General features: G+C 39.9%; 1 protein-coding gene across 2 annotated transcripts in view; it reads right to left on the bottom strand.

Moving 5' to 3' along the window:
* The window catches only part of ZNF461 (zinc finger protein 461), a 32,885-nt gene extending 24,758 nt beyond the window's left edge, over positions 1–8,127 (bottom strand). For both annotated transcript variants that reach the window (XM_030297979.1, XM_030297977.1), the window contains exons 1-2: positions 7,893–8,127; positions 5,615–5,706 (exon numbers count right to left, since the gene is read on the bottom strand). Coding sequence is in view for 1 of the 2 variants with exons in the window: in XM_030297977.1 (XP_030153837.1) it covers positions 5,615–5,623 (9 nt within the window). In the remaining variant the exon portion in view is untranslated. The remainder of the gene's footprint in view (positions 1–5,614; positions 5,707–7,892) is intronic.
* Positions 8,128–25,999: the final 17,872 nt, after the last annotated feature.

Here is a 25,999-nt window from a genome sequence, read left to right as displayed (position 1 = left end):
AGCACGATCTCAGGGTCACGAGTTAGAGCTCCACATTGGGTGTAGAGATTACTTAAATAAAAGTTTGAAAAAAACACACAAAGAATACTATACCTATGATCATTATAAACAGCCCACTGAACACCAAGGAAAATGAAAAAAAAAAATCTAATAACAATGGAGGCAAGACAGTATCGTTAAAATGCTGAAAGAAAGCTGTCAACCCCTAATTCTATATCCAACTGAAATCTTTCAGAATTGATGGGGAAATAAAGCTTGGGGTTTTGTGTGTGTATTCTGGTTTGTTTTTTGAGAGAAATGAAAGCTGAGAGGTTTGTAGCACAGAAGACCTATGTTATTAAAAATGTTAAAGCAAGTTCTTCAGGGGGACAAAAAATTGACATTAGGTAAAACCTTCTATCCACAGAGGAATGAAGAGTACCAGAAATGGTAAATCAGGAGGTAAATAGAAAAGATATCATTTTAATTTCAGAATTTCTTCAAAAGATAATTGAAGAAAGAAAAGCACTGTGGTTTTATGTATTTAGAAATAAAATATATGACAACAGAAAAAAAGTGTGAGGGGAAAATGGAAGTATCTAGCTATAAGATTTCTGCATTACTTGTGAAGTTGTACAAAATTATTAGAAGACTGTGGGGCACCTGGGTGGCTCAGTTGATTAGGCGTCCGACTTCAGCTCAGGTCACGATTTCATGGTTCGTGAGTTCCAGCCCCACGTCAGGCTTTATGCTGACAGCTCAGAGCCTGGAGCCTGCTTCAGATTCTGTGTGTGTGTCTCTCTCTCTGCCCCTCCCCTACTCGCACCCTGTCTCTCTCTCTCAAAAACAAATGTAAAAAAAAAATTTTTTTTTCTTTTTAAATACTATAAGACTATAATTATCTATTTTTAAGGGCATATTGGAAGCTGCCTGGGTGGCTCAGTTGGTTAAGCATCTGACTCTTGATTTCCACTTAGGTCAGATTTCGTAGTTCATGAGATCGAGCCCTGCAGTTGGCTCTATGCTGACAGCACAGAGTCTAGTTGGGATTCTCTCTCTGCCCCTTCCCCACTTGTGCTTGCTTTCTCTCTCTCTCTCGAAATAAATAAGTAAACTTAAAAAATCAAAATAAAAGCATATTGGAAACCTTAGAACAGCCCCTAAAACAATAAAAGAGTAAAAATAGTATAGCTAATAATCCTATAATGGAGATAAATAAAATACTAAAAAAGTAGTGGAGACACATGAAATACTAAAAAATATAACATGTGTCCAAGAGAAGGCAGGAAAATGGGGGGGGGGGGGGAGAAGAACAGGTGACAAGAAAATAAATTAAAACCTAATAATCACATTGAATTTAAACAGTCCATGGAGAGGTCAGCAAACTTTTTCTGAAAAGGCTCACTTAGTAAATATTTTAGGCTCTATGAGTCACATATAGTCCCCACCACATATTCTTCTTTATTTATTTATAACCCTTCAGAAATGCAGAATCCTTCATAGATTGAGGCTGTAGGCTGGACTAGGCCAGCATGCCACAGATTGCCAACCCCTAGTCTAGATACTTGAAGGTAGAGATTATCAGACTAAATAAAAAAGTAGAACTGCACTATGTGCTGTTAAATGAGATACACTTAAAATCAGTTAAAATGAAAGGATAGGGAAAAGATATGCCATGATGTAACAATAAAAGAAACCTGAAGCAGTTATATTAATAAAGAGAACAGAATGCAAGAAAAAGAGTATTACCAAAAGGAACATTTCATAATAAAGGGGTCAATTCATCAAGAGGACATAGAAATCTTGGGGCACTTGGCTGGTTCAGTTGGAAGAACATGCAACTCATATCTCAGGGTTGTGAGTTTGAGCCCCATGTTGGGTGTAGAGATCACTTAAAAATAAATAAATAAACAGGGGCGCCTCGGTGGCTCAGTCGGTTAAGTGCTGACTTCGGCTCAAGTCATGATCTCACAGTTCGTGAGATTGAGCCCTGCATTAGGCTTTGTGCTGACACCTCAGGGCCTGAAGCCTGCTTCAGATTCTGTGTCTCCTCTCTCTGCCCTTCCCCCAGTCACACTCTGTCTCTCTCTCTCTCAAAAATAAAATAAACATTAAAAAAATTTTTTTAATAAATAAAACACAAACAAAAAAAAGAGGACATAGCAATCCTAAATATGCATGCACCTAACAGAATTTCGAAACACATAAAGCAACACTGACAGAACTGTAACAGATAAATCTGCAGCTTTATTTGTAGATTTTAGCAGTCCTCTCTCAGTAATTGATAGACCAAGGGACCAAAAGATCAGAAACATAGAACACTTGATCACCACTACAAACCACTTGATTTCATTGATAAACACGCTATCTAACAATAGTATAACACCCCTTTTTTTCCTCAAATGCACATTGAGCATTGACCAAGACAGTACACATTTTGGACCATAAAACAAGTTTCAATAAATTTAAAAGGATCAATGTTCCAGAGTATGTTCTCTGACCACAACAGAAGTAAATCATGAATTAAATGAATTAAAAAGGAAATTCAGAAAGACCTGAATTCAGAATTCAGAAAGATCTAAAAAGTCCCCCAAAATTTGGAAGTTAAAGAAGACTCTTCTAAGTGGCCCATCGCTAAAAGAAAAAACAGAATTATGAACTCAGAAAAGAAGAGAAAATTAAGCACAAAGTATGCAGAAAGAAGGAAAGAATAAGATCAGTAATCAATGAAATAGCAATCTAACCAATGGTAAACTGGAGAGAAAAATCAATAAAACTAAAAGCTAGTTCTTTGAAAAGATCAATAAAATTGATAAATTGCTTGTATATTGATCAAGAAAAATAGACATGAATTATCAATATCTGACAGGCATTAAAGGGATAATAAGAGAATATTATAAACAGCTTTATGCTAATAAATTTGACATCAAAATGGAAATAAACTAATTCCTTACAAGATAAATTACTAACTTGATTCAAGAAGAAATAAAATCCCCAAAAGCCCTGTCAATTAAAGAAATTAAAGTCTCTCCATGAAGAAAACTCCATTGTGTTTGCTTTCTACTGCTGCTACAACAAATACAGTAGCTTAAAACAGCACATTTATCATCTTACAGTCTGTATGTTAGAGGTCCAACAAGGGTTTCAGTAGACTAACTCAAGGTGCCAGCAGGGCTGTGTACCTTTCTGATGACTCTAGGAAAGAGTCTATTTCCTTGCCTTGCCAAGTTTCTGGAGGCCACTTAAGTAGGTCATGGACCCCTTCCTCCATCTTCAAAGCCAGGAGTATGCATATTCCATTCTCACATCTCCCTCTGACCCTGATTCTTCAGATAATCCAAAATAATGTCCCCATCTCAAAATCATTAATTTAATCAAATCTGCAAATTCCCTTTTGCCAGATAATGTACCATATTCACAGGTTCCAGGATTAGCATGTAGATAATACTGGGGGTCATTATTCTGCCTACCACAGGTGCATTTGTTGTTGAAGTCTATCAGACAATTAAGGAAGAAATAACACAATTCAAAAAATTCTTCCAGAAAACAGAAGAGGATGCATTTCTTGACTTATTTTATAAATTAACGTAGAATAAAGACATTTTCACATAAAGGACGTTGAGAGTATTTATCATCAGAAAACACAAACTATAGGAAATGCTGAAGGAAGATCTTTCAGCTAAAAAGAAATGATATAGGAGCGCCTGGGTGGCTTAGTCGGTTAAGCACCCGACTTTGGCTCAGGTCGTGATCTTACAGTTTGTGGGTTTGAGCCCCACATCAGGTTCTGTGCTGACAGGTCTCTCTCACTGCTTCGTTTTGTCTCCCTCTCTCTGTCCCTCTTTGGCTTGCACTGTCTCTGTCTCTCAAAAAATGAATGTATGTTAAAAAAATAATAATAAAATTTAAAATTAAAAACAAAAAGAAATTATATCAAACAGAAATTCAGATCTCAAGAAGTGAGAGTAGCTGAAAATAGTATATACATGGATGCATTTGCAAATAATCCAATAAAGTATTTTTTCAAAATCCTTCACTTCTGTGGATTTTCCCTTTAAAATTTTTATATTGTGCTTTCTTTTTCTTTCCTAATTTGAGGTTTGTCATATTATCTTATTAATAATGTTTTTCCTGTTTTCTAACACATATAATTTTTATTTTTATAAATCCCCTCCATATTTCCGACTACTTCCTTTCAACTTAAATATTTTCATTATTTTTGTTAGAAGGACTTAAAGCTGTAACTTTTCCCTTAGAGTCTTACTTAAACTAAATCCCATGGGTTCCAAAATATAGTACTATCATTGAGTACTAGAAATCCTTTGCTTTTAGATTATATTTCTTCTTTGATCCAGGAGTTATTAAGATGGATTTTACAAACTGTTGCTAAGAGTAACTTTATTTTTCTGATTTTGTTGTTATCTTAGCTGCATTTGTGTTCAGAGAACATGGTTTATCATTTCTACTTATTTGGACTTCAGTGTGGCCTAATATTTTAACATTTTTTCTGAATGGTCTATGGAGACTTGAAAAGAATGTATATTCAACATTACTAGGATACAGAATTGAATATATATCAAAAAGGTAGATTTGATGGAGTATTTCATCCTTACAAAATGTGTTCACTTGGCCTGACTTTAACTGAAAGGGTTAATTAGCATCCTCTACCACTGTCTTCTACTATCTGCTTTCCTATTTGCTCAAGGAAATTTGATGGTATACTATTTGATACATGTGCATTTATAACTATTTTGTCTTCATTTTGAAATGTATACCTTAGAATTACATAGTGCCCTTCTTTGCCAGGTTTAATGGTGGGATATAGCCTGAATTTTTGTCTGTTTTTGGTTTCCATTTGTCTGGTATACTTTATCCATCCTTTCATTAAATCTTCTGAATCACTTAAGTGTCTAATGCAGAGAGTTGAGTTTTTGAGACTCAATCTAAAGGCCTTTTTCTTTTAATAGGTGAGTTAAAAATCATGTATATTTACTGATAGGACATATATTTGTTTTTTGGTCTTTGTTTTATCTTATAATTATTTTGCTCTTTACATATACACATTGTGTGTGTGTGTGTGTGTGTGTGTGTGTGTGTGTGTGTGTACCTGTGTGCCTTAAATCTTAAGTCTGGTGTTATATAAATTAGTTATTTTTTCTCTCTCTCACTACAAGTTAAGTTTCATAAGGGACAATTTGTAGGTGTCTTTTTCCCCTGCCCACCCCCCCCCACCACTGATTTATTCATAGTTACCTAGAAGAGTGCCTGTCACATAGCAGGTACTCAATAAATAATTATTAAATCACCTCATCAAACAAGAGAAACATATTTCTGACAAGAGAAACATATTTCCCTCAAAAGAACAGTATTTTTGTTCTCTCCTTCCCCTGGCAGAAGGCTGAGCATATGGGAAATGAAAAATGACTTACTGAATGAGTATAAGAACACTGGTTAGAAAGAAGAGGAGCAAAAAAGGAAGACTTTGAATTTTTGAAACCAACACTTACTCACTAGTCAGTTATTGTATGATAATCAATTGGGCAACAATATCAGGATAAAGAATGCTAATACTCCTATGACTATATATATAAAAAAAGACTGTATCAATTAGGAACAAAAAAACCCACCAACTTACATGGGCCATGGCTTTTTTTAGAATTCAATGTATTTATTAGTCCTCTTCTTAGTTCCACTTTAGAAGAAACTCACAGTCCAAAGAAAGTATTGCTGGATGAAAGGGGTTTAAAAAAAAAGACATCAGATGGTCTTGCCTCTTAGCACCCAAAGTGCTAATGTAGAATGACATTTTTCTTCCCCCTACATGTCTACTATGCCCAGTCCCCATACACACATACATAAACTGTTAGAGAGAAATTGGACAAATCCCAACCTTACTCAAAACAAGGAGGGAAGCCAGGTATAACAGGATGGATTCAAGAAAGACTGGAGCCAGGTTTTTTAGCAAGAAAGATTTAGAGAGGCAGACCAGTGTCCAAACCCTATGATAAAATGGACCCAACCAACATGTTCAGACTTATCCTGACAAGATCTTCACTGAAATAAAAGGGAAAAGATAAAGGAAATAGACATTACAAAAAGATCAGGGATAGAAAATGATCCAATGATCACTTGGATCAAAACGATCCAACGAGGGGTGCCTGGGTGGCTCAGTCAGTTAAGCGCCCGACTTCGGCTCAGGTCATGATCTCACAGTTTGTGAGTTCGAGCCCCACGTCGGGCTCTGTGCTGACAGCTCAGAGCCTGGAGCCTGCTTCAGATTCTGGATCTCCCTCTCTCTTTGCCCCTCTTCCACTCACGCTCTCTCTCTCAAAAATAAATATTAAAAAACATTTTTTTAAATGTTCCAACAAATGTCTCACAAGAATTTCAAAAATAGAGACTGATGGTACACAGATGGAAAAGAAAAAATAAATAGAACAAAAATTTCCAGAACAAAATAAATACTTGAGACTTCAGTTTGAAGTACTGGTGAAATTTAAAAAATCACACCTGGGGGCACCTGAGTGGTTTAGTCAGTTAAGCGTCCCACTCTTGGTTTCAGCTCAGGTCATGATATCATGGGTTCGTGAGCTCCAGCCCTGCACTGGGTTCCCTGCTGCCTGTGAGGAGCCTGCTTGAGATTCTTTCTCTCCCCCCCCCCCCCCCCCAACTCACTCTCTCAAAATAAACTTAAAAAAAAAAAAAACTTCTTAAAAAAAAAATCACACCTGGAAGCATCCTGGAAAATCTTCTGAAATTTATTCCTGAGTACAGACAAAAAGACCTAAATATCTTATAATAAAGAATTACAAAACAATGTGTATTGTAGTCTAATCTTTGGCGGGAAAATACATACATATATGCACAAATATATATATATATATATATGCATATATGTATGCATATAAGGAAGGTGAAAGCATTTGTAATAAGGTGTTCAGAGTGGTTGAAGAATTACAGACAACTTTAGTTTAAATGAAGTAATATAATAAAAATTTTCTTAAAGTTAATATGAACATTTCAGATAAGAAACAGTACATAATAAATAATCTTAGACACTGATTTTGGATGTGCAATAGTGCCATTCTTTCCTCCTACTCTAGGTGTTTTTAAGGTGAATGGCAGAAGTAGTGAGGTAGAGAGTGGAGAAGAACTAGGAGACACCAGGCCTTTCCCAAATAATCTCCACACCCAACGTGGGGCTGGAACTCACAACCCAGAGATCAAGAGTTGCATACTCTGCGGCCTGAGACCCCAACCAAGCCTTTCTTGAAGCTTAAAAATTGTGTGACCTTGAGGTGATGTGGAGTAGACATTGTCTGTGGCCATGGTAACTATGTTTCTATGATACTTGGTGATGTGTATGAGTTCTTCAGATAATTGTTGGGGGTAAGGGCTAAGTGGGTATGAGGGCGGTTTGTGGTTGGGGAGGGGTTATTTTGTTTTGTTTTACCATACTTGTGGCTTTGTCCAAGGATGTGTGATGATAAACGTGGGTTGGATAATGTGATTTTGCCTTGTGTTGTATGAATCTACAAGTGACTACTGGAATGTCTCCCTAACTGACTGATTAGGTGAGCCTGGGTGTAATGATTTGTGGAACTGTGCTTTTCTCTTTTATGCAAGTATATGGGGCTTACACAAATAACCACCCGCAATCACAGTCACAATCACATACAAACCCCATTCACACAAAAGGTCGTGCAGACAATTACACTGTCACAAAAGCACGATCCCGAATCCAGTCGCTGTCACAACAAACAGCCAAATTTACTTATACACTTAAACTCTATAGTTTCCTTCACACACTCACAACAACCCAATCTATCCACCCTAGGGCAGCTCCCACACTTAAGAGGCCTAACACTCCAGACACTCCTCTTACCAAGCCCTCGAGCTCCAGGATTCCTTACCTTCAGCATCCTCAGGAAAGGTTCTAGTCCAAATTCTGATTCGCATTCCAGGCGAGGCCGGACGCCTCGCCCGGCACACACCACTGCCTCACCGCCCTCTGCGGCCGACTTTCCCACCGGAAGTAGCGTTGGACCACAGTGTCTTCTGGGAAACGTAGTCCGAAAGGGAAAACCCCCCCCCCGGAACTGAACCAGGTAAATCTTCCAGGCTTCGGGATGCACCTGCGCAGCTTCGTTCGGGCCTCGAGTGATGTCACAACCTCCCCGTTTCCAAGGCTCAGACCCGAATTTGGGGTCTGAATTCTGGACCTCGGATTCCTCTGAGGGCGGATTTGAGGCCCGGCACCGTGGCTGTCCCTGCCCCCTCAACGTGGACGCGCACGTGCTGTGGTTTGAGAGGATTGTTGTTGTCTGGCGCGGAGGGATCCGGCTTTCATCTGTAAGGTGGCGGTGCGAGATATGTTGTCTGAGTCGGAAGGTGCGAGTGCCCGAGGGTGAGTCGGCACAAGAGGAAAAGGATGTACGTTACACCAACTGAGTTGTCATACGCGAGGCAAGTCGTTTGTGAAACGTTTTTGAGGCCGTTTGAAATAGCGGTCGTGCTGTATACCCGTGTGAGTTCACGCGGTGAACACGGCCACGTTCAGTGATTATGAGGTGGTGTAATATGACGTGGCTTATGCGTGAGGGGCCATTTGAGACAGTATGATTGATTACGCACGCTTGCGGGCGACGAGGCTATGCGAGCAGTGACCTTGTAACGTTCTGTGGGAGGCTGTTTGTGTTGAGTCTACCATACTAACAGGAGCGGTTGGCTGTAGTGAGTGTCACGAGAAGGAAGGAAGCTGGACCTGCCCGAGACCCGGGGGACCCAGAGGGGCGGGCGAGCGCGTACTGAGCCTTGCATATATGCGTGGGAGAGGCATGAAGCGACATGTGACGCCTAAGTGTGTGTGAGATACCAGAATTGACTGAGAGGGGTGGAAGCTAGTACAGATTACCTGCCAGAAGGGACAGATCTAAAGATTTCTAACCTTGTTGAAAGTCCAGAAACCCCATCTCAAACTGTGATGTGAGGAAATGTATCTGTGACAAGTGATTGTTTCTGAGTCTGATTCTTGGTTACGTGTATGAGATGGTTTGCACTTGATATTGTCCAAGGTGTTGAGTGAAATATACAAAGTATGTGAAAGTGATGTGTTACTGTACCCAAGTCTCGGATGAATTGTATGACAGTGAAAGGGCAGGTGATTACAACGTTGTAACTTTGAGGTTGCTATATGTGAGCTTTAACTGAGTGTGACTCATGTGAGGGATTTGGTTAATTTGTTTTTGTGTGTTTTGATGCAACTTACGCAAGTTAGAAATCTGGATGGAAGATGGAGTGGTTATTATCTGAATGTAGTAACTATATGAGACATTGCAGTATTCTGGAGTGTGTGAAATTGAGTATGTGGTGATACCTACTCTAAACCTCTTTACTTATCTCTAGAAAGATAATGATAATTAAGTTTCCTGGAGCATTGGTTTTAACTTGAAAATTAAATTTCCAAGGGAAATTTTAAAAAACCTAACTATAACTTAAAACATGATTTTAAAAATATGAAATAATTTGAGGCACCTGGGTGACTCAGTGGCTTGAGCCTCGGACTCTTGATTTTGGCACAGGTCACGATCCCAGGGTCATGGGATTGCAACCTGATGGGGCTCTGTGCCGAGCGTGGAGCCTGCTTAAGATTCTCCCTCTGTCTCTCTCTGCTCCTCTCCCCCACGCTCGCTCGCTCTAAAATAAATTTTAAGTGGCACCTGAGTGGCTCAGTCAGTTAAACATCTGACTTCCGCTCAGGTCATGATATCGTGGTTGGTGAGTTTGAGCCCCGTGACAGCACAGAGCCTGGAATCTGCTTCTGCGTCTCCTTCTCTCTCTGCCCCTCCCCTGCTTGCACTCTCTCTCTCTCTCTCAAAAATAAACATAAAATTTTTTAATTAAAAAAGTAAAATAAGTTTTAAAAATGTGAAGTAATTTATTGTGATGAATGCAAAATGATCATGAAAGATTTTTTTTTTTAATCTCTGTTATAGAGTAACTGGTTGGTATAGAGTGTGGTTGGTATTCTTTGGTGGAAGTGAAATAGGTGGGAGGTCTACTAAGGTCTTAATCTGTATAAGTGAGAGTTCTAGGTGAAGTGAACAAAAGCATAAAAGCAGTTATGGCCCTTCAGTCAATTCTCAGACTTGACCCTTGCATATACAGACACAGAACCCCTTGAATGAAAAACCCTTGTCACACTGCTAGAAATGTATGCTGATAACTTTCCCCCATGCCTTCCCAAAGGAACCCACAGCCTTTACCACGTGATTGGATAGTAAGGAAAAGGAAATAATCAGACCCTGGACACTGGTTTTGAGCTGACACAAATTCCAGGAGACCGCAAACCTCATTGGTCTACCAATCAGAGTAGGGGTTTATAGAGGTCAGCTGAGCGATGGAGTTTTAGCTAAGGTCCATCTCATAGCAGACCCAATGGGTGCCTGAACCCATGAACCCATCGTGTGTTTTTCCCCCAATTCTGTAATGGATAATTGGAATAGGTATACTCAGCAACTGTCTCTCTGGCCTGTTGAGTGAGGGCTAATATAATGGGAAAGGACAAGTAGAAATTACTAAAAAAAAAATAATAAACCAAAAGCAATATTACATGCTTGGAGGGATTGCAGAGATTAGTGCCACCATTAAGAACTTTAAAGATGCAGGGGTGGTGATTCCCACCGTATCGCCATTCAACTTGCCTATTTGGCCTCTGCAGAGGACGGATCTTGGAGAATGACTGTGGATTATCATAAGCTTAATCAGGTGGTAACTCCAATTGCAGCTATTCCGGCAGATGTGGTTTCATTGCTTGAGCAAATTAACGCATCCCCTGGTACCTGCTATGCAGTTACTGACAATTCCCCCCCGCCCTCCATCCCTGTTAATAAAGACTACCAGAAGCAGCTGTTTTCAGTTGGCAAGAACAAGCAATATATCTTCAATGTCCTACCTCAGCTGTACATCAGCTCTCCAGCCCTATAATTTAGTTTACAGAGATGATAATTTAGTTCACAGGGATCTTAATTATCTTTTCCTTACACAAGGTGTTACACTGATCAATTACATTTGATGACATTATGCCTATAGGACCTAGTGAGCAAGAATTGGCAACTACTCTAGATTTACTGGTAAGACATCTGTATGTCGGGGTTGGGAAATAAATCCAACAAGAACTTAGAAGCGTTCTACAACCTCGGTGACATTTCTAGGGATCCAGTGGTGTGGGACATGTCATGATATCCCTTTTAAAAAATTTTTTTTCAACGTTTATTTATTTTTGGGACAGAGAGAGACAGAGCATGAACGGGGGAGGGGCAGAGAGAGAGGGAGACACAGAATCGGAAACAGTCTCCAGGCTCCGAGCCATCAGCCCAGAGCCCGACGCGGGGCTCGAACTCCCGGACCGCGAGATCGTGACCTGGCTGAAGTCGGACGCTCAACCGACTGCGCCACCCAGGCGCCCCATGATATCCCTTTTAAAGTGAAGGATAGGGGAGTCTAGGTGGCTCAGTTAGTTAACCCTCTGACTCTTGATTTTGGCTCAGGTCAGGATTTCACGGTTCATGAGGCTCTGGGTTGACAGCTATTGGAATTCTCTGTTTCCCTCTCTCTCTGCTCCTCCACCCACGTGCTTGTGCATGCGCTCTCTCTTCTCAAAAATAGTGAAGGATAAGTCATTGTATTCTGGCTCCTCCTACAAGTAAGAAAGAGTCACAAAGCCTCGTGAACCTTTGGATTTTGAAGCAACATATTCCTCATTTGGGTGTGTTACTTTGGCCCACTTATCAATTGACATGAAAAGCTGCAGATTTTGAGTAAGGTCCAGAACAAGAGAAGCCTCTGTGACTCTGCAACGGGTCCAAATTGTTGTGCAAGCACTTTGCCACTTGGGCCATAAGGACTAGTAGATCCAATGGTGTTTGAGGTATCAGAGGCAGATAGTGATGCTGTCTAGAGCCTTTGGCAGGACCCAAAGGTGGGTCACAGCACAGGCCCTTAGAATTTTGAAGCAAAGCACTGCCGTTCTTTGTAGTTACTCTCCTTCTGAGAAACAAATTTTGGCCTGCTACTGGGCCTTAGAGCTTAAACACTAAACCATTGGCCACCAAGTTACCACATGACCTGAGCTGCCCATCATGAACTGGGTGTAATCTGACCCAACAAGCCATTAAGTTAGGTGTACATAGCAGCACTCCCATAAAGTGATGTATAAGTGATTAGGCCAAGGGTGCCCTGAAGGCACAAGTAATCCTATTGGGCAGAGCTTTGAGCAGTGCACCTGGTTGTTATCTTTATTTTTATTTTATTTTTTTGCTTGGAAGAAGAAATGGCCAGATGTGCAATTACATAGCAATTCACAGGCTGTGGTCAGTGGTTTGGCTGGATGGTAGGAAGGGAACATGATTGGAAAATGCCAAAGGAACATGCCAAGGAAATCTCAGAAAGATGGACAGACCTCTCTGAAGGGTAAAAGTGAAGCTATTTGTGTCCCATGCTAAATGCTCAGCAGAGGATTTTAATAAAGTGGATAGGATGACCCAGTCTGTGGACACAGTCAGTTTCTTTCCTCAGCCATCCCTGTCATCATCCAATGAGCTCTTGAACAAAGTGGTGATTATGCATGGTTCAGCAACATGGGTTTCCAGTCATTAAGGCCAGCCTAGTTATAGCCACTGCTGAATGCTCAGTCAGCCAGCAGCAGAGACCAACACTGAATCCTCAATTTGGCGCCATTCTCTGATGGCAGGTTGATTACATTGGATGTTTCCATCATGGAAACGGCAGCATTTTTTTCTTATTGGAACAGACACTCTGGATACAGATTTGCCTTTACCGCACATAATGCTTCTGCCAAAACTATCAATGGACTTACAGAATGCCTTATCCATTATCATGGTATTCTCTACAGCATTGCTTCTGATCAAGGAACTCATGCCATAGTAAATGAAGTGCAGCAGTGGGCCCATCCTTATGGAATTCACCGGTCTTACCAAGTTCCCCACCATTCTGAAGCTGCTGGCTTGACAGAACAATGGAATGATGTTTTGAAGACTCGGTTACAATGCCAGCTAGATGGCAGTATCTGACAGGGCTGGGGCATGGTTCTGCAGAAGGCTGTATATGCTCTGGTATCAGCATCCAATATCCGGTACTCTTTCTCCCATAGCCAAGATTCACAAGGCCAGGAATCAAGGGGTAGAAATGGGAGTGACACCACTCACTATTACCCCTAGTAACCCAACAGCAAAATCTTTGCTTCCCTCCCCACAACCTGTACTCTGCTGCCTAGAGGACTTAGTTCCAAAAGGAGGAATGCTTTCACCAGGAGATACAATGGTTCCATTTAAGACTGCTACCCAGCCACTTTGGGTTTCTCATCCCTCTGAATCAAAAGGCAAAGAAGGAAGTAAGTGTGCTGGTTGGGGTGAATGATCTTGACTACCAAGGGGTGGTTGGACTGCTGCTCCACAAGGGAGATGAGGAAGAGTATATCTAAATTACAGGAGATCCTTTTGGGCATCTCTCTCTCATTTTTTATTATTTTTCTTTTTAAGTTTATTTTTGAGAGAGACAGAGTGCTAGCAGGGGAGGGTCAGAGAAAGAGGGAGACACAGAATCCAAAGCAGGCTCCAGGATCCTTGCTGTCAGCACAAGAGCCTCACGCAGGGCTTGAGCCCATGAACCGTGAGATCATGACCTGAGCTGAAGTCCGACGCTTAACTGACTGAGCCACCCAGGAACCCCCTCTCTCTTTTTTAAATTTTATCTATCTATCTATCTATCTATTTATTTAAGTAATTGCTACACCCAATGTGGGGCTTGAACTCACAACCCTGAGGTGAAAAGTCACACGCTCTTCCAACTGGGCCAGCCAGGCACCCCACTTTGGGGCATCTCTTAATATTACCATGCCCTATGTTTCAAGTGGATGGCAAACTACAAACTATAAAGGCAGGATTACTCATGGGCCAGACTCCAAGTATAAATGTTTGGGTCACTCTACCAAGTAAAGAACTATGACCAGCTGAGGTGCTTGCTGAGGGCAAAGGGAATATGCAATGGGTGGTGGAGGAAGGTAGTTTTAAATGCCCACTACAACCATGTGACCAGTTTCGGAAACTAGGACTATAATTTTCATGAGTTTTTCTTCCTTATTTTTCTGTGTTTGTATGTATGTATAGAAATATCTTTGTTCCTTTTTTTATCCCTTTATCATGTACTATAAAATGTTTTGATCTTATATCATAGTATTTAAGTATTATTAACTTGACATCATAATATTTAAGCAATGGGATATAAGGGAGAAAAGTAAACATCATGCAAGACTGCATCCTCATCTAGGAGAAGGATTAGTGTGTTTTTTGGTTTTATGCAGGATAGTTGTATCATGTAGGTGGAAGTATGACCTTGTTATTGTTTTTATTCAGATATTAAGTATGTTTAGGAAAATACATATAGGTGCCAAGTTGACAAGGGGTGGACTTATGGTGGCTAATTTTATGTAACTTGGCTAGGCCATGATGCCCAGATATTTGGTCAAATATTCTGGATGTTTCAGGGAAGGTGTTTATTAGATTAGATTAACATTTAAATCAATGGACTTTGAGTAGACCAGATTGCCCTCCAGAATGTGGGTGGACCTCATCCAATCAGTTGAAGGCCTTAAATAGACTAAAGACTGACCTCCCTCAGAGCAGAAAGGGACTCTGCCAGCAGAAAGCTTTTTGACTCAAACTGCAACTGTTCCCTGGGTGTTCAATCTGCTGATGTGACCTGCAGATTTTGGACTTAAGCTTCCATAATCTCATGAGCCAATTCCTTAAAATCTTTCTTTTTTTTTTTAATGTTTGTTTGTTTGTTTGTTTGTTTATTTATTTTTGAGAGAGAGAGAGAGAGACAGAGCATGAGTTGGAGAGGAGCAGAGAGGGAGGGAGACACAGAATCTGAAGCACGCTCCAGGCTCTGAGCTGTCAGCACAGAGCCCGACGCAGGGCTTGAACTCATGAACTGTGAGATTGTGACCTGAGCCTAAGTCATAGACTTAACCGACTGAGCCACCCAAGCGCCCCCTTAAAATCTCTTTCTTAACCTCTTCTCTCTCTCTCTCAGTACACACACACGTGCACACACACACACACACACACACATCCTGTTGGTTCTTTTTCTCTGGAGAACTCTTAATACACTATTCTAAGTACATGCATTGTCTAATTTAATCCTCATGAGAACGCTGTGAGGGAGGTGTTACCATTCCCAGTTAACTGCTTAAGCAAGTGAGGCATCAAGGACTGAAATAAATTGTGAAATGTCGCAGAGTTCCTGAGAGATTAAACCAGAATTTGAGTTCCCAAGCCCTCAATCTTTTTTTTTTTTTAATGTTATATTGAGAGATAGTGTGCATAAGCAGGGAAGGGGCAAAGAGAGGGGGAGAGAAAGAATCCCAAGCATACTTCTTTTTGTCAGCACAGAGCCTGACCTGGGGCTGGATCTCATGAAACCATGAGATCATGACCTGAGCTGAAATCAAGAGTCAGACACTTAACCAACTGAATCACCCAGGCACCCCACACTCAGTCTTTATTTAACTAACAGATTCTACTATTTTCCAACTCTATACTTTCTGCTGTCTTTCGCTAAGCCATTCCTGATGAGTATCCCTCTTTGACAGTTAAATTGAAGCCAAAATTATAGTGATTATAATGTGGTCTATCATATCTTATTTACACATTGTTTATTCTGAAACTTTTTTCTAATTATTATCAGGAATTCTTCAGTGAACATCCTTGTAATGTTTATTTGTTCATTTTTAATTTTTCCTAGGACAAAGTATCCTAGAAGTGGGATTTCTGTGTAAGACACTGGACATGCCTGCAGTATGCAAAAAGTTGTGCCTATGTACTTGGAAGAAACACAAATGAATAAGATATAATTGCTTCCTTTATGTTGTTCATAATCCAACAGGGGAAATAAAAGTAGGTCAAAGGCTGAGCACGACAAAGACCTCTGGAGAAGTACCGATGATCAACCATGGGAGTTGACAAGAAAGAATTCTAACTATAGCTACATGTCCAAATCCCAAATTATTGTGAATTCACAGGAATTCTGAGTGCGAGTTTTCCCTAGTCAAGTTTATGCCTTATGGTTTTGATTCTCTTGATGTTAGATCCAAAGGGAAACTAATGGAACAAGGTGATTCTCTCACTGGTTGCAGGGCATTATGGCTAATAGTTCAGAAGTGAGATAAAGCCTTCCATCAAAAAGATGTAAAGCAACTAGACCAAGGTTTGAGCCTCTTAGCTCTTTAGGCAGAACACCCATAAGTATGCTTAGAAACTGTTAGAAGGGAACGTAACAGAAATCATTCATAGCCAAGTATATTTAGAATATGCTGAGCTATAGGGGCACCTGGGTAGCTCAGTCCGGTAAGCAGCCAACTTTGGCTCAGGTCATGATTTCATGGTTCGTGATTTCCAGCCCCACGTTGGGCTTTATGCTGACAGCTCAGAGCCTGGAGCCTGCTTTGGATTCTGTGTCTTCCTCTCTTTCTGCCTCTCTCCCACCTGCATTCTGTCTCCCTTTCAAAAAAATAAACGTTAAAAAAAATTAAAAGAATATGCTGAGCTATAAATCTAACATAAAGACCTATAACAGAGACTGTTTTTCACCTATTTTTGAGGAACTTCAATCTAATAAAATTTCTTAGACTATACATTCTAAAATCAAGACATTCTTAGTTCTTGTAAAGAAAATAGGAAGTATACTTACATTTAAATTTATATAAGTTTATGGAAATATACTTAAAAAATAAGTATCACAGACTGGAAATCAACAATGTTAACATTTAGAGGTATAAATCCAGATACCTTTCTTTCTTTTTTTTTTAAACTTTTTTTAATGTTTATTTATTTTTGAAAGAGAGAGAGAGACAGAGCATGAGTGGGGAAGGGGCAGAGAGGGAGACACAGAATCCGAAGCAGGCTCCAGGCTCTGAGATGTCAGCACAGAGCCCAATGCGGGGCTTGAACTCACGAACCATGAGATCATGACCTGAGCTGAAGTCGGATGCTTAACTGACTGAGTCACCCAGGCGCCCCAGATATTTTTCTTTCTATCACTGATGTCTGGCATTCTATCCATAATGACATATATGTACCTTTTTAGTAAATGGGATAGTTGTATATGTTGTATAGTAACCTGATTTAGCCACTGTCAGTGTGTTTTGAATTTTTCTATATTTTTTGGTTATTGTACGATTGAATATTTAATGGCTACTTAATACCTTATTGTGAGGAAGTTTTGGAATTTATTAAATTTGTATATTCTTGCTGGACTGACAAAACTGAACCATACCAGAGAAATTCCTGCCTAGCTCCCATGTCTGGACCACCTTCCCCTTTCTTCCAGGATCATATGGCCCTAGGATTTGTGGAATTGGAATGTTTTTGTCATTTGCAGGATTATCACGTCCAAAGATATCCATCAAGTTCTCCCTGGTGAAGAGTGATGTTCAGAAGGATGTAACTACAAGGATGGGATGTTGGAGCCTGTTTTTCCCCATTAAGAAAATTTTGGCTTATTATTTATAATCTGCCTACTGGAAGTATCTTCTTTCAATATGAATCTCTGGAGTGCCTTTGAAGAACTGATTTGGCATTTGTACAATTGGAAACAAACAACTGCATTTTGTAATTACTGAGGCTTCATTTTCTTGACACCTAACGCGACTTGATCTTCCTCTGGCCCTCTTATTCTTCCTCGATTGGCATCACCACAGCAGGCCTAAGTCCCATTTCAAAATCCTATAGGATTTTATATCTCTAAGCCAGATGTGATTTCCTTATTAGAGGAAAGGAGACAGCCCTGAATGGTAGAGCAAGCAGTGAGTAAACAGGCTCCAGGAAGAGGGAAGCCATTACAGGTAAAAGCCCAGCTGGTGTGAAGAGCTAGATCTTTAGGATGTTCGAGAAACTTTCTTTAGCCTAAATTCCCAAAGACACACACCATCATTCCAATTCTGATTGTGTCTGTAGCTACTTCTATAATTCTCTGAGGATTAGCTTTATACACTTTGTGATTATAAAAGAAATACATACAGAGCATTAAAATTCAGAAAACATGGGGCGCCTGGGTGGCTCAGTTGGTTAAGCATCCAACTTTGGCTCAGGTCATGATCTCATGGTTCATGAGTTCAAATCCCTTGTTGGGCTCTCTGCTGTCAGTGCAGAGCCTGCTTCAGATCCTCTGTCCCCCTCTCTCTCTGCGCCTCCTCGGCTCACTCATGTACTCTCTCACTTTCTCTCTCTCAAAAATAAATAAACTTTAAAAAGTGAAATTCAGAAAACAGTGAATCCTAAAATAACAATAGCCCACTGTGAACATTATATTGTAAATCTCTTTACCCTCCTTGTATACACAGACTTTCTTTTCAAAAGTAGAATTGGCTATGTGTTGCTATTCTTCCTTACCTAACACAAGTGAACATTTTTCCATGCCAACAAGTAAAGGTCTATAGCATCCATTGTAATTTTTTTTTAATTGACCATGGGGGAAATATAGTTTTATTGATAATCAGGAAATTCTAAACTAACTTTTAGAGTTTTGCAATACACTAATGACCCATATGGCTTTTTTTTTTTTTAAGTTTATTTATCTTGAGAGGGGGAGAGAGAGAATTTGAAGCACGTTCTGCGCTATCAGCGCAGAGACTGACTTGGGGCTCAATCTCACGAACCATGAAATCATGACTTGAGCTGAAATCAAGAGTCAGATGCTTAACCGACCGAGCCACCCAGGTGCCTTGTAATGGCTGTATTTTTTAAAGATGGAAGTGTAGGGGTGCCTGGGTGGCTCAGTCAGTTAGGTGTCCGGCTCTTGATTTTCGGCTTAGGTAATGATCTTGCGGTTTGTGGGATCAAACCCTGAGTTGGTCTCTGAGCTGAGAGCACTGAGCCTGCTTGAGATTCTCTTTCTACCCCTCCCCTGCTCTCACACACACACTCTCACTCTCTCTCTTTCTCTCTCAAAATAAGTAAATAAACTTAAAAAAAAAAGATGGAAGTATATCTTCAGGGTAAATTCCTAATATTGGATGTCAGGTAAATACATACTTGATCAGCATAGGTTTGAACTGTACAGGCCCACTTATAGATAATAGCTATTTTATTAGGAAGGATTCTGGTTAACAGTAGGCTATACATTTGGGGGGAGTCAAAAGTTATACATGGATTTTCAACTGCACAGACAATACACATCTGTAATCCCTGTGTTGTTCAGGGTCAAATGTAGATAGTTTTGTTTTATTTTTGTTTTTAATGTATTTTTCTCCTTTTTAAAATTTATTTTATTTATTTTTATTTTAGAGAGAAAGAGAGAGTGGGAGCCAGGGAGAGGGGCAGAGGGAGAGAGAAAAGAGAATCCTAAGCAGGCTCCATGCTCAGTGTGGAGCCCAACACAGGGCTCAATCCCATGACCCTGGGACCATGACATGAGCTGAAATCAAGAGTCAGATGCTCAATGGACTGAGCTACCCAGGTGCTCCTAATGTAGATAGTTTTTAAGCATACTATTATATGCCCCACTGTAAGGCTTGTACCAGCAATATATGATACTGCCTAATCCCCTGTGTATTTGTTTTCTATGACTGTTGTAACAAATCATCACAAACTGGGTGGATTAAAACAATAGGTAGTTATTCTCTTACAGTTCTGGGGCTGGAAATCCAAAATCAAGAAGTCATCCAAGCCAGACTCCATCTAAAGACTCTAGGGAAGAACCTATTTTTTGCTTCTTCCAGGTTCTAATGGCTATAGGTATTCCTTGACCTGTGGCCCCATCACTCCAATTTCTGCCTCCATGGTCACATTGCCACCTCTTCCTGTCAAATCTTTCTTTGCCTCACTCTTACAAGAGCACTTGTCATTGGATTTTGGGTTGACCTAGACAATCCAAGATAAACTCTTCATCTCAAGATCCTTAATTATAACTAATTTAATTATTAATTAATTTCCAAATAAAGTAACATTCATAAGTTTCAGAGATTCGGACATGGACATACCTTTTTTGGAAGTCACCATCCAGCCTATTATACCCTGTCTTACTAATAGAATATGTTGTTATCCTTTTAAATTTTGCCATTCTGATAAGGTGGAAAATGGTCCCAGTATCATTTTAATTTGAATTTCTCTTTTCATACATTTAAGTTTTATTTTACATTTTATTGTGTGTGAATTGTTTGTTCCTTTTAGCCATTTTTTTCTGTCAATGTTTTTGGTTTTTCTCTAAATTTTAAGTTTTTTTAAACTGAGGTATAATTGACATATAACATTAGTTTCAGATGTATAACATAATGATTCAATATTTGTATATATTTTGAAATGAAGAGGTTTTTTTAAATATTAGGAATTCTTATGAACTGAATCATGTCCCTCCCACACCCCAATTCATAATGTTGAGGCCCTAATCCCTTGCACCATACTTTAGAATGTGATTTTACTCGGAGACAGGGCCTTTAAAGAGTTAGTTAAGTTAAAATGAGGCTGTTAGGGTAGACCCTAATCCAATCTAACCGGTGTCCTTATTAGGAGATTAGTGTATAAAGAGAGACACACCAGGGATGCATACATACAAAGACCATCTAAGGACACCGAAGGCAGCCATCTGCAAGCCAAGGAGAAGAGATCTCAGGAGAAAGTCAACTTGCCAACACCTTGATCTCACACTTCCAGACCTGTGAGAAAATTAGTTGCTGTCATTTAAACCATACCAATTGGTGGTCTTCTATTATGGTAGTCCTAGCAAACTAGTACAGGAATATTAGGCCTTTATTTGTGATGCTTTCTTCTAGGATGTTTACATTCCTAATCTGTTTGGAATTTATTCTTGTGGTATGATGTAAGGTATGGATAGAATTTTATTTTTTTCCAAATGGCAAACCAGGAAACTTGTCCGAGCTATGTGCTTATATTTTAATTTTTTATTTTGAGATCATTGTAGATTTACATGCAGTTGTAAGAATATAGAGATCCCATATAACCTTCACCCAGTTTCCCTCCGTGACAATTTCTTGTAGAACTATAGTGCAATATCATGACCAAGATCTCAATATTGATACAATCCACAGAACTTATTCACATTCTTTGCCAGTTTTACATGCACTGTTTGTGTATCTCTGTGTATATTTAGTTTTGTGCGATTTTATCATTTGTGTAGAGTCATGTGACAACCACTCCCATCACTATTCAGAACAGTTCTATCCCAAGGATCCCTTGTGCTACCCTTTTATAGTCATAGCCACCTCCTCTCCACCCAATCCCTGGCATCCTCTAACCTGTTCTCCATCTCTATCTTTTTGCATTTTAAGAATGTTACATAAATGGATTCATACAGATTAGAACTTTATGAGATTGGTTCTTTTTCACTCAGCATGATTCCCTTGAGAACCATCCAAATTGTGTGTTTCAGTGGTTCATTCCTTTTTATTGCCAATGTTTTGCCATGGTAGAGATATACCCTAGTTTGTTTAACCATTTACCTGTGAAAAGACATCTGGGTTATTTCCAGTTTTTGATTATTACAAATAAAGCTGCTATGAACATTCACATATAGGTGTTTGTATAAACGTATGTTTTCATTTCTCTGGGATAAATGGCCAAGAGTGCAGTTGCTGGGTTGTATGATAAGCTCTGCACTTACTTTTTATTGTGAAACTTCATTTATTTCAACTTTGTTCATTCCCAGCTCTGTGGATAATGAAATTATTCTATTATCCATTGGAATTTACGTTTGCAGCATCACTGGTCACAAGAGAAATGCAAATTAAATACAAATGTACCACTACACACCTATTAGAATTGCTAAAATTCAAAAGACACAATAATAATGCTGATTGGGTGGCGCAACTGGAATGCTCATACACTGCATGTGGGAGTGTAAACTGGAACATTCACTTTCAAACACTATTTTGCAATATTTATTAAAGCTAAACATATGTGTACTTTCTAACCTAGCAATTCTATTTTTTGAGTACATAATACAAACAGAGCTAATTTCATATGCACACCAAAAGACTGACACAAGAATGTTCATAGCAGCTTTACGCATAATAGCCCGAAACTAGAAACAAATACCCCATCAACAAGAGAATGGAGGTTGCCCCTGGATTGTTCAGTCAGTTGTGTCCGACTCTTGACTTCGGCTCAGGTCATGATCTCACAGTCATGGGATCGAGCCCCACGACTCAGCACTGTGTGTGGAGCCTGCTTGGGATTCTCTCTCTCTCCATCTCTTTCTGCCCCTCCCCTGTTTGTGTGCATGCGCACACCCCCCCCACACACACACTCTCTCTCTCTCTCCCCCAAAACAAATAAACATTTAAAATAAGGAAAAGAGGGGCGCCTGGGTGGCGCAGTCGGTTAAGCGTCCGACTTCAGCCAGGTCACGATCTCGCGGTCCGTGAGTTCGAGCCCCGCGTCGGGCTCTGGGCTGATAGCTCAGAGCCTGGAGCCTGTTTCTGATTCTGTGTCTCCCTCTCTCTCTGCCCCTCCCCCGTTCATGCTCTGTCTCTCTCTGTCCCAAAAATAAATAAACGTTGAAAAAAAAAATTAAAAAAAAAAATAAAATAAGGAAAAGAAATCATACATGCTCAGTAAATGGCAGATCTATGTTTTGAATCCACATTTCTCTAACTACAAAACCAGTTCTCTTTCAATTCTGGTTTTTGCCCCAGAAGCCCAGATTTTATTATATTAAATGAAACCCTAGCATAAGTAATTCATTTAAACAAATACAACTTGCTCTAAATTGGTAGATTTAAAAGACTGATGATGCCTTATATTACAGTAAAAGAGACACTCTTATGGTATGTTGGTGAAATTTTAAGCAGGGCAATTGATGAAGATGATGTAAGTCAGTTTTAACTGTGAAAGCCTCATTCTCAACAATATTTAAGACTCTGTTCAAAAGATATAATTATATGTGTGCACAAAAAGGAGTGTGCAGTGAAACACTATGCAATATTGGGGAAAGCAGCTAAATATCCTTCAATAGGGAAATGGTTACATAGTATATCCAGACAATGTAGTCAAAACATTATGATAGATTGTAATTTGATGACATGAAAAACTTTCACTGTATTTTGTCAGATGAAGAAGGCAGATTACAAAACAGTATTGTAGTATGATTCTGTTTTGAATGAACAAATCCTATGTGCGTATATCCATGTGTTAATTCACAGAGAAATATGAAATGATTTAGAATAAAATGTTCAAATAAGCTGTTTCTAAGTGAGCATTATTTTGAGCTTTTCTGTATTTTCTAAATTTCTGAATAACAATCAGAAAAAATAATAGAGCTAATCCCTCCCTCTTTGAGAGAAGAAATAATAAGAGATGTGTATGAAACATGGGGTGTAGTGCAGTAGTGGTTTAAATTCTGGCTTAGGGTGGCCTGAAGTTTCTTCATAGATGTGAAGCCTTTCGGATGAATAACTCAACTACTACCTTAAAGATCCTAAACCTTGAAACTAAGATTTTATTACACATTGGATTCCTCTTCCTGGTTGCCCCTCACCTAGGCTCAGATCTATTATTGCCTGCCAATCCCTCCACCAGTCATTGCTCCAACAAGGAAATCACATCTGCCTTGGAAATTAATTAATATTAAACCCTGCACATAGGAGAAGAAATGGAACTTAGGCCTGATGTGGCTGTGTAGAAATTCAGACCATTCCCTTGATCATTAGGCAGAAAAGGAAGTTGAGAAAGTAATCTGAAGGATCAGGATGATGACAATTTAGAAAACACAGCAGAGATGCCCGTTTCTACTTCCAGGAATCTTAAATCAGTCCTTCAGAAAATTAGCTAAGTACCCTAAAGAGTCACAGTGAAGAAAGATGACTCTAGGATGCAGACTTTGAATTGGAAAAGGGAAAAGAGATACTATAATCCAGGAGACCCAGTTGATTAAATAAATACACATAGATCCTTTATCACACCCTTGAACAAATTCTTCTGAGTAGGGTGAGTTATCTATACTCCACTCAGCAAAAGTCAATTCCACATTCCTGGGTCTACATACCCCTAAAATGACTGGAACTCATATCCTGATAAGGTTCTAGAAGGGAATGCAAAGTTGGTGAAGACATGGGAGCTGGACAGTAAGAAGGAGCTGCTCAGCAAAGTTAATAGTTAAATAAATTACAAAATATCCATGTAAAAGAATATTAAGATAAACAAATCCAAAGCTGTAGGAAGTAATCAAGGATATAGAAAAATTTCAAGATATAACATCAGTAGAGAAATCACTTTACAAAACAGATTAACAAATACAATTATACCAATATTGAGTGATACAAAAAAAAGTTAAACAACCGTTTCAGTTATCTGTTGCTATGTAACCATTCCAAAATTTTGTGGCTTAAAAAACATTCATTAGCTCATTATTCTGGGGTTGGCAATTTGGGCTTGGTTTGGCTGAGTGGGTCTACTGATTCCACTCATCTAATAGCAGCCAGTGGTTTGGTGGGGACTGGATGGTCCAAGATGGTCTCTGAAATATCTGGTAGCTGTTGCTGTCAGCTGGGCCTCTGTCTCCAGGTGATCTTCTATCTTCAAGCAAGCTAGTCATAACCTTCAGTAAAAGGTGGCCTCAGGGCAGGAAGAGGAAAAGAGCGGACCTCCTAAGGTTTTGTCTCACAAATCTTACAATGTCACTTCCACCACAGGCTTTTTGCCAAAGTCCATCAAAAGGCCCTGCCTACTAGTAACTTAACCATTTCAGAACAATTACTCCCTTTTCTGAAAAACAAAAAGAGAACAAGGAGAACAAAATCCCTGACCTTAAGCTTGGTTTCAGATATGCCCAGTAATGTTTTCCTTTATTCAGAGCTCTTCTCTCAGTGAACAGCACTGTAGGGAAAGGGAAGGGGCATGGGAAGGGTAGGAATCATTAGACACCAGACCTTTCTTGGAGCACAGACTAGCTAAATTGGAAGAAATTCTTCAACACCACACAATCTCTCACCATCTGTCACACACATACTGGACAGAAGTAAAAGGGAGATGGGGAGTACTGCTAATCCTTTTTAGTATCAAAGGGAAAAGCCAGGGTCACTGATATCCAGGGCTGAAAACTTTCCAAGTTCACAGCAAGTTTCCTGGGGAGACAGCTTTGGGAATGATGTGGTTCTAAAACATGGAACTTGACCTCAGCTCCCAAGGGAGATCCTCTAAGGAAGGAATGGCACTCCCAGGCTCTCCAAACTCTGCCTAAAGGACTCTTCCAATTCTAAAATTTCGTTCCAAAAACTGGTTTGTGCTTTTTTGCTTGCATGTAACTTTATACTACCACTCAAATATGGACTCCCTTTGGTGACCATCTCTCTGCAGCTGGGGTCCATGGCTGTAAAGCAAGAGAAAAAAAAAAGAAGCAGCAGGGAACCCAGGAATACAGATCCTAAAAAAGGTTAGAACCTAAAATTGGCCCCTAGATGGGCAACACTCACTTTACTGATACCCCACTATGTTAAGCAGGAAGCTAGGCACTGGACGTTGGGGGAGGAGGGGAGGGAGGCTGTGCCCTGACGAAGGCAACTGAGACCATGCTTTAGTGCAAGGGCGACTCAAGTTAATACAGGCATCGCAGTCTTCACAAGCGCAGATATACTCTCAAAAAGGTCTTCAAAAGACCCCTCAGTCCCGACGTTAAACCCAGAACTGAAGAAATGAAGCTCTATCCCATCACACAACCGAACTCGTACCAGTCAAAGCATTAAAAGCTTCTCCCATCACATTAGGTAACAGCACTGTCTTATGATGGGCGGTCTCAAACCCCACAGTGTCACGTGCCTAACACTACAGCTGACCAGTCACCCCAAACGTTCCGCATCCGCGTTGGGACGTACACGCACAATCACACACCTGTCACGGCCTCAGCACCGCCCACACTCTCATTTGTCTTCGTCACCGCCACAAACGCTCACACGCAAACAGCCATACACAGGCCTGAGCTCCAGGCTCAA

This window comes from Lynx canadensis, chromosome E2, assembly GCF_007474595.2.
Source record: "Lynx canadensis isolate LIC74 chromosome E2, mLynCan4.pri.v2, whole genome shotgun sequence".
NCBI classification, from domain to species: domain Eukaryota; kingdom Metazoa; phylum Chordata; class Mammalia; order Carnivora; family Felidae; genus Lynx; species Lynx canadensis.
This window is presented reverse-complemented; position numbering and strand designations above follow the sequence as displayed.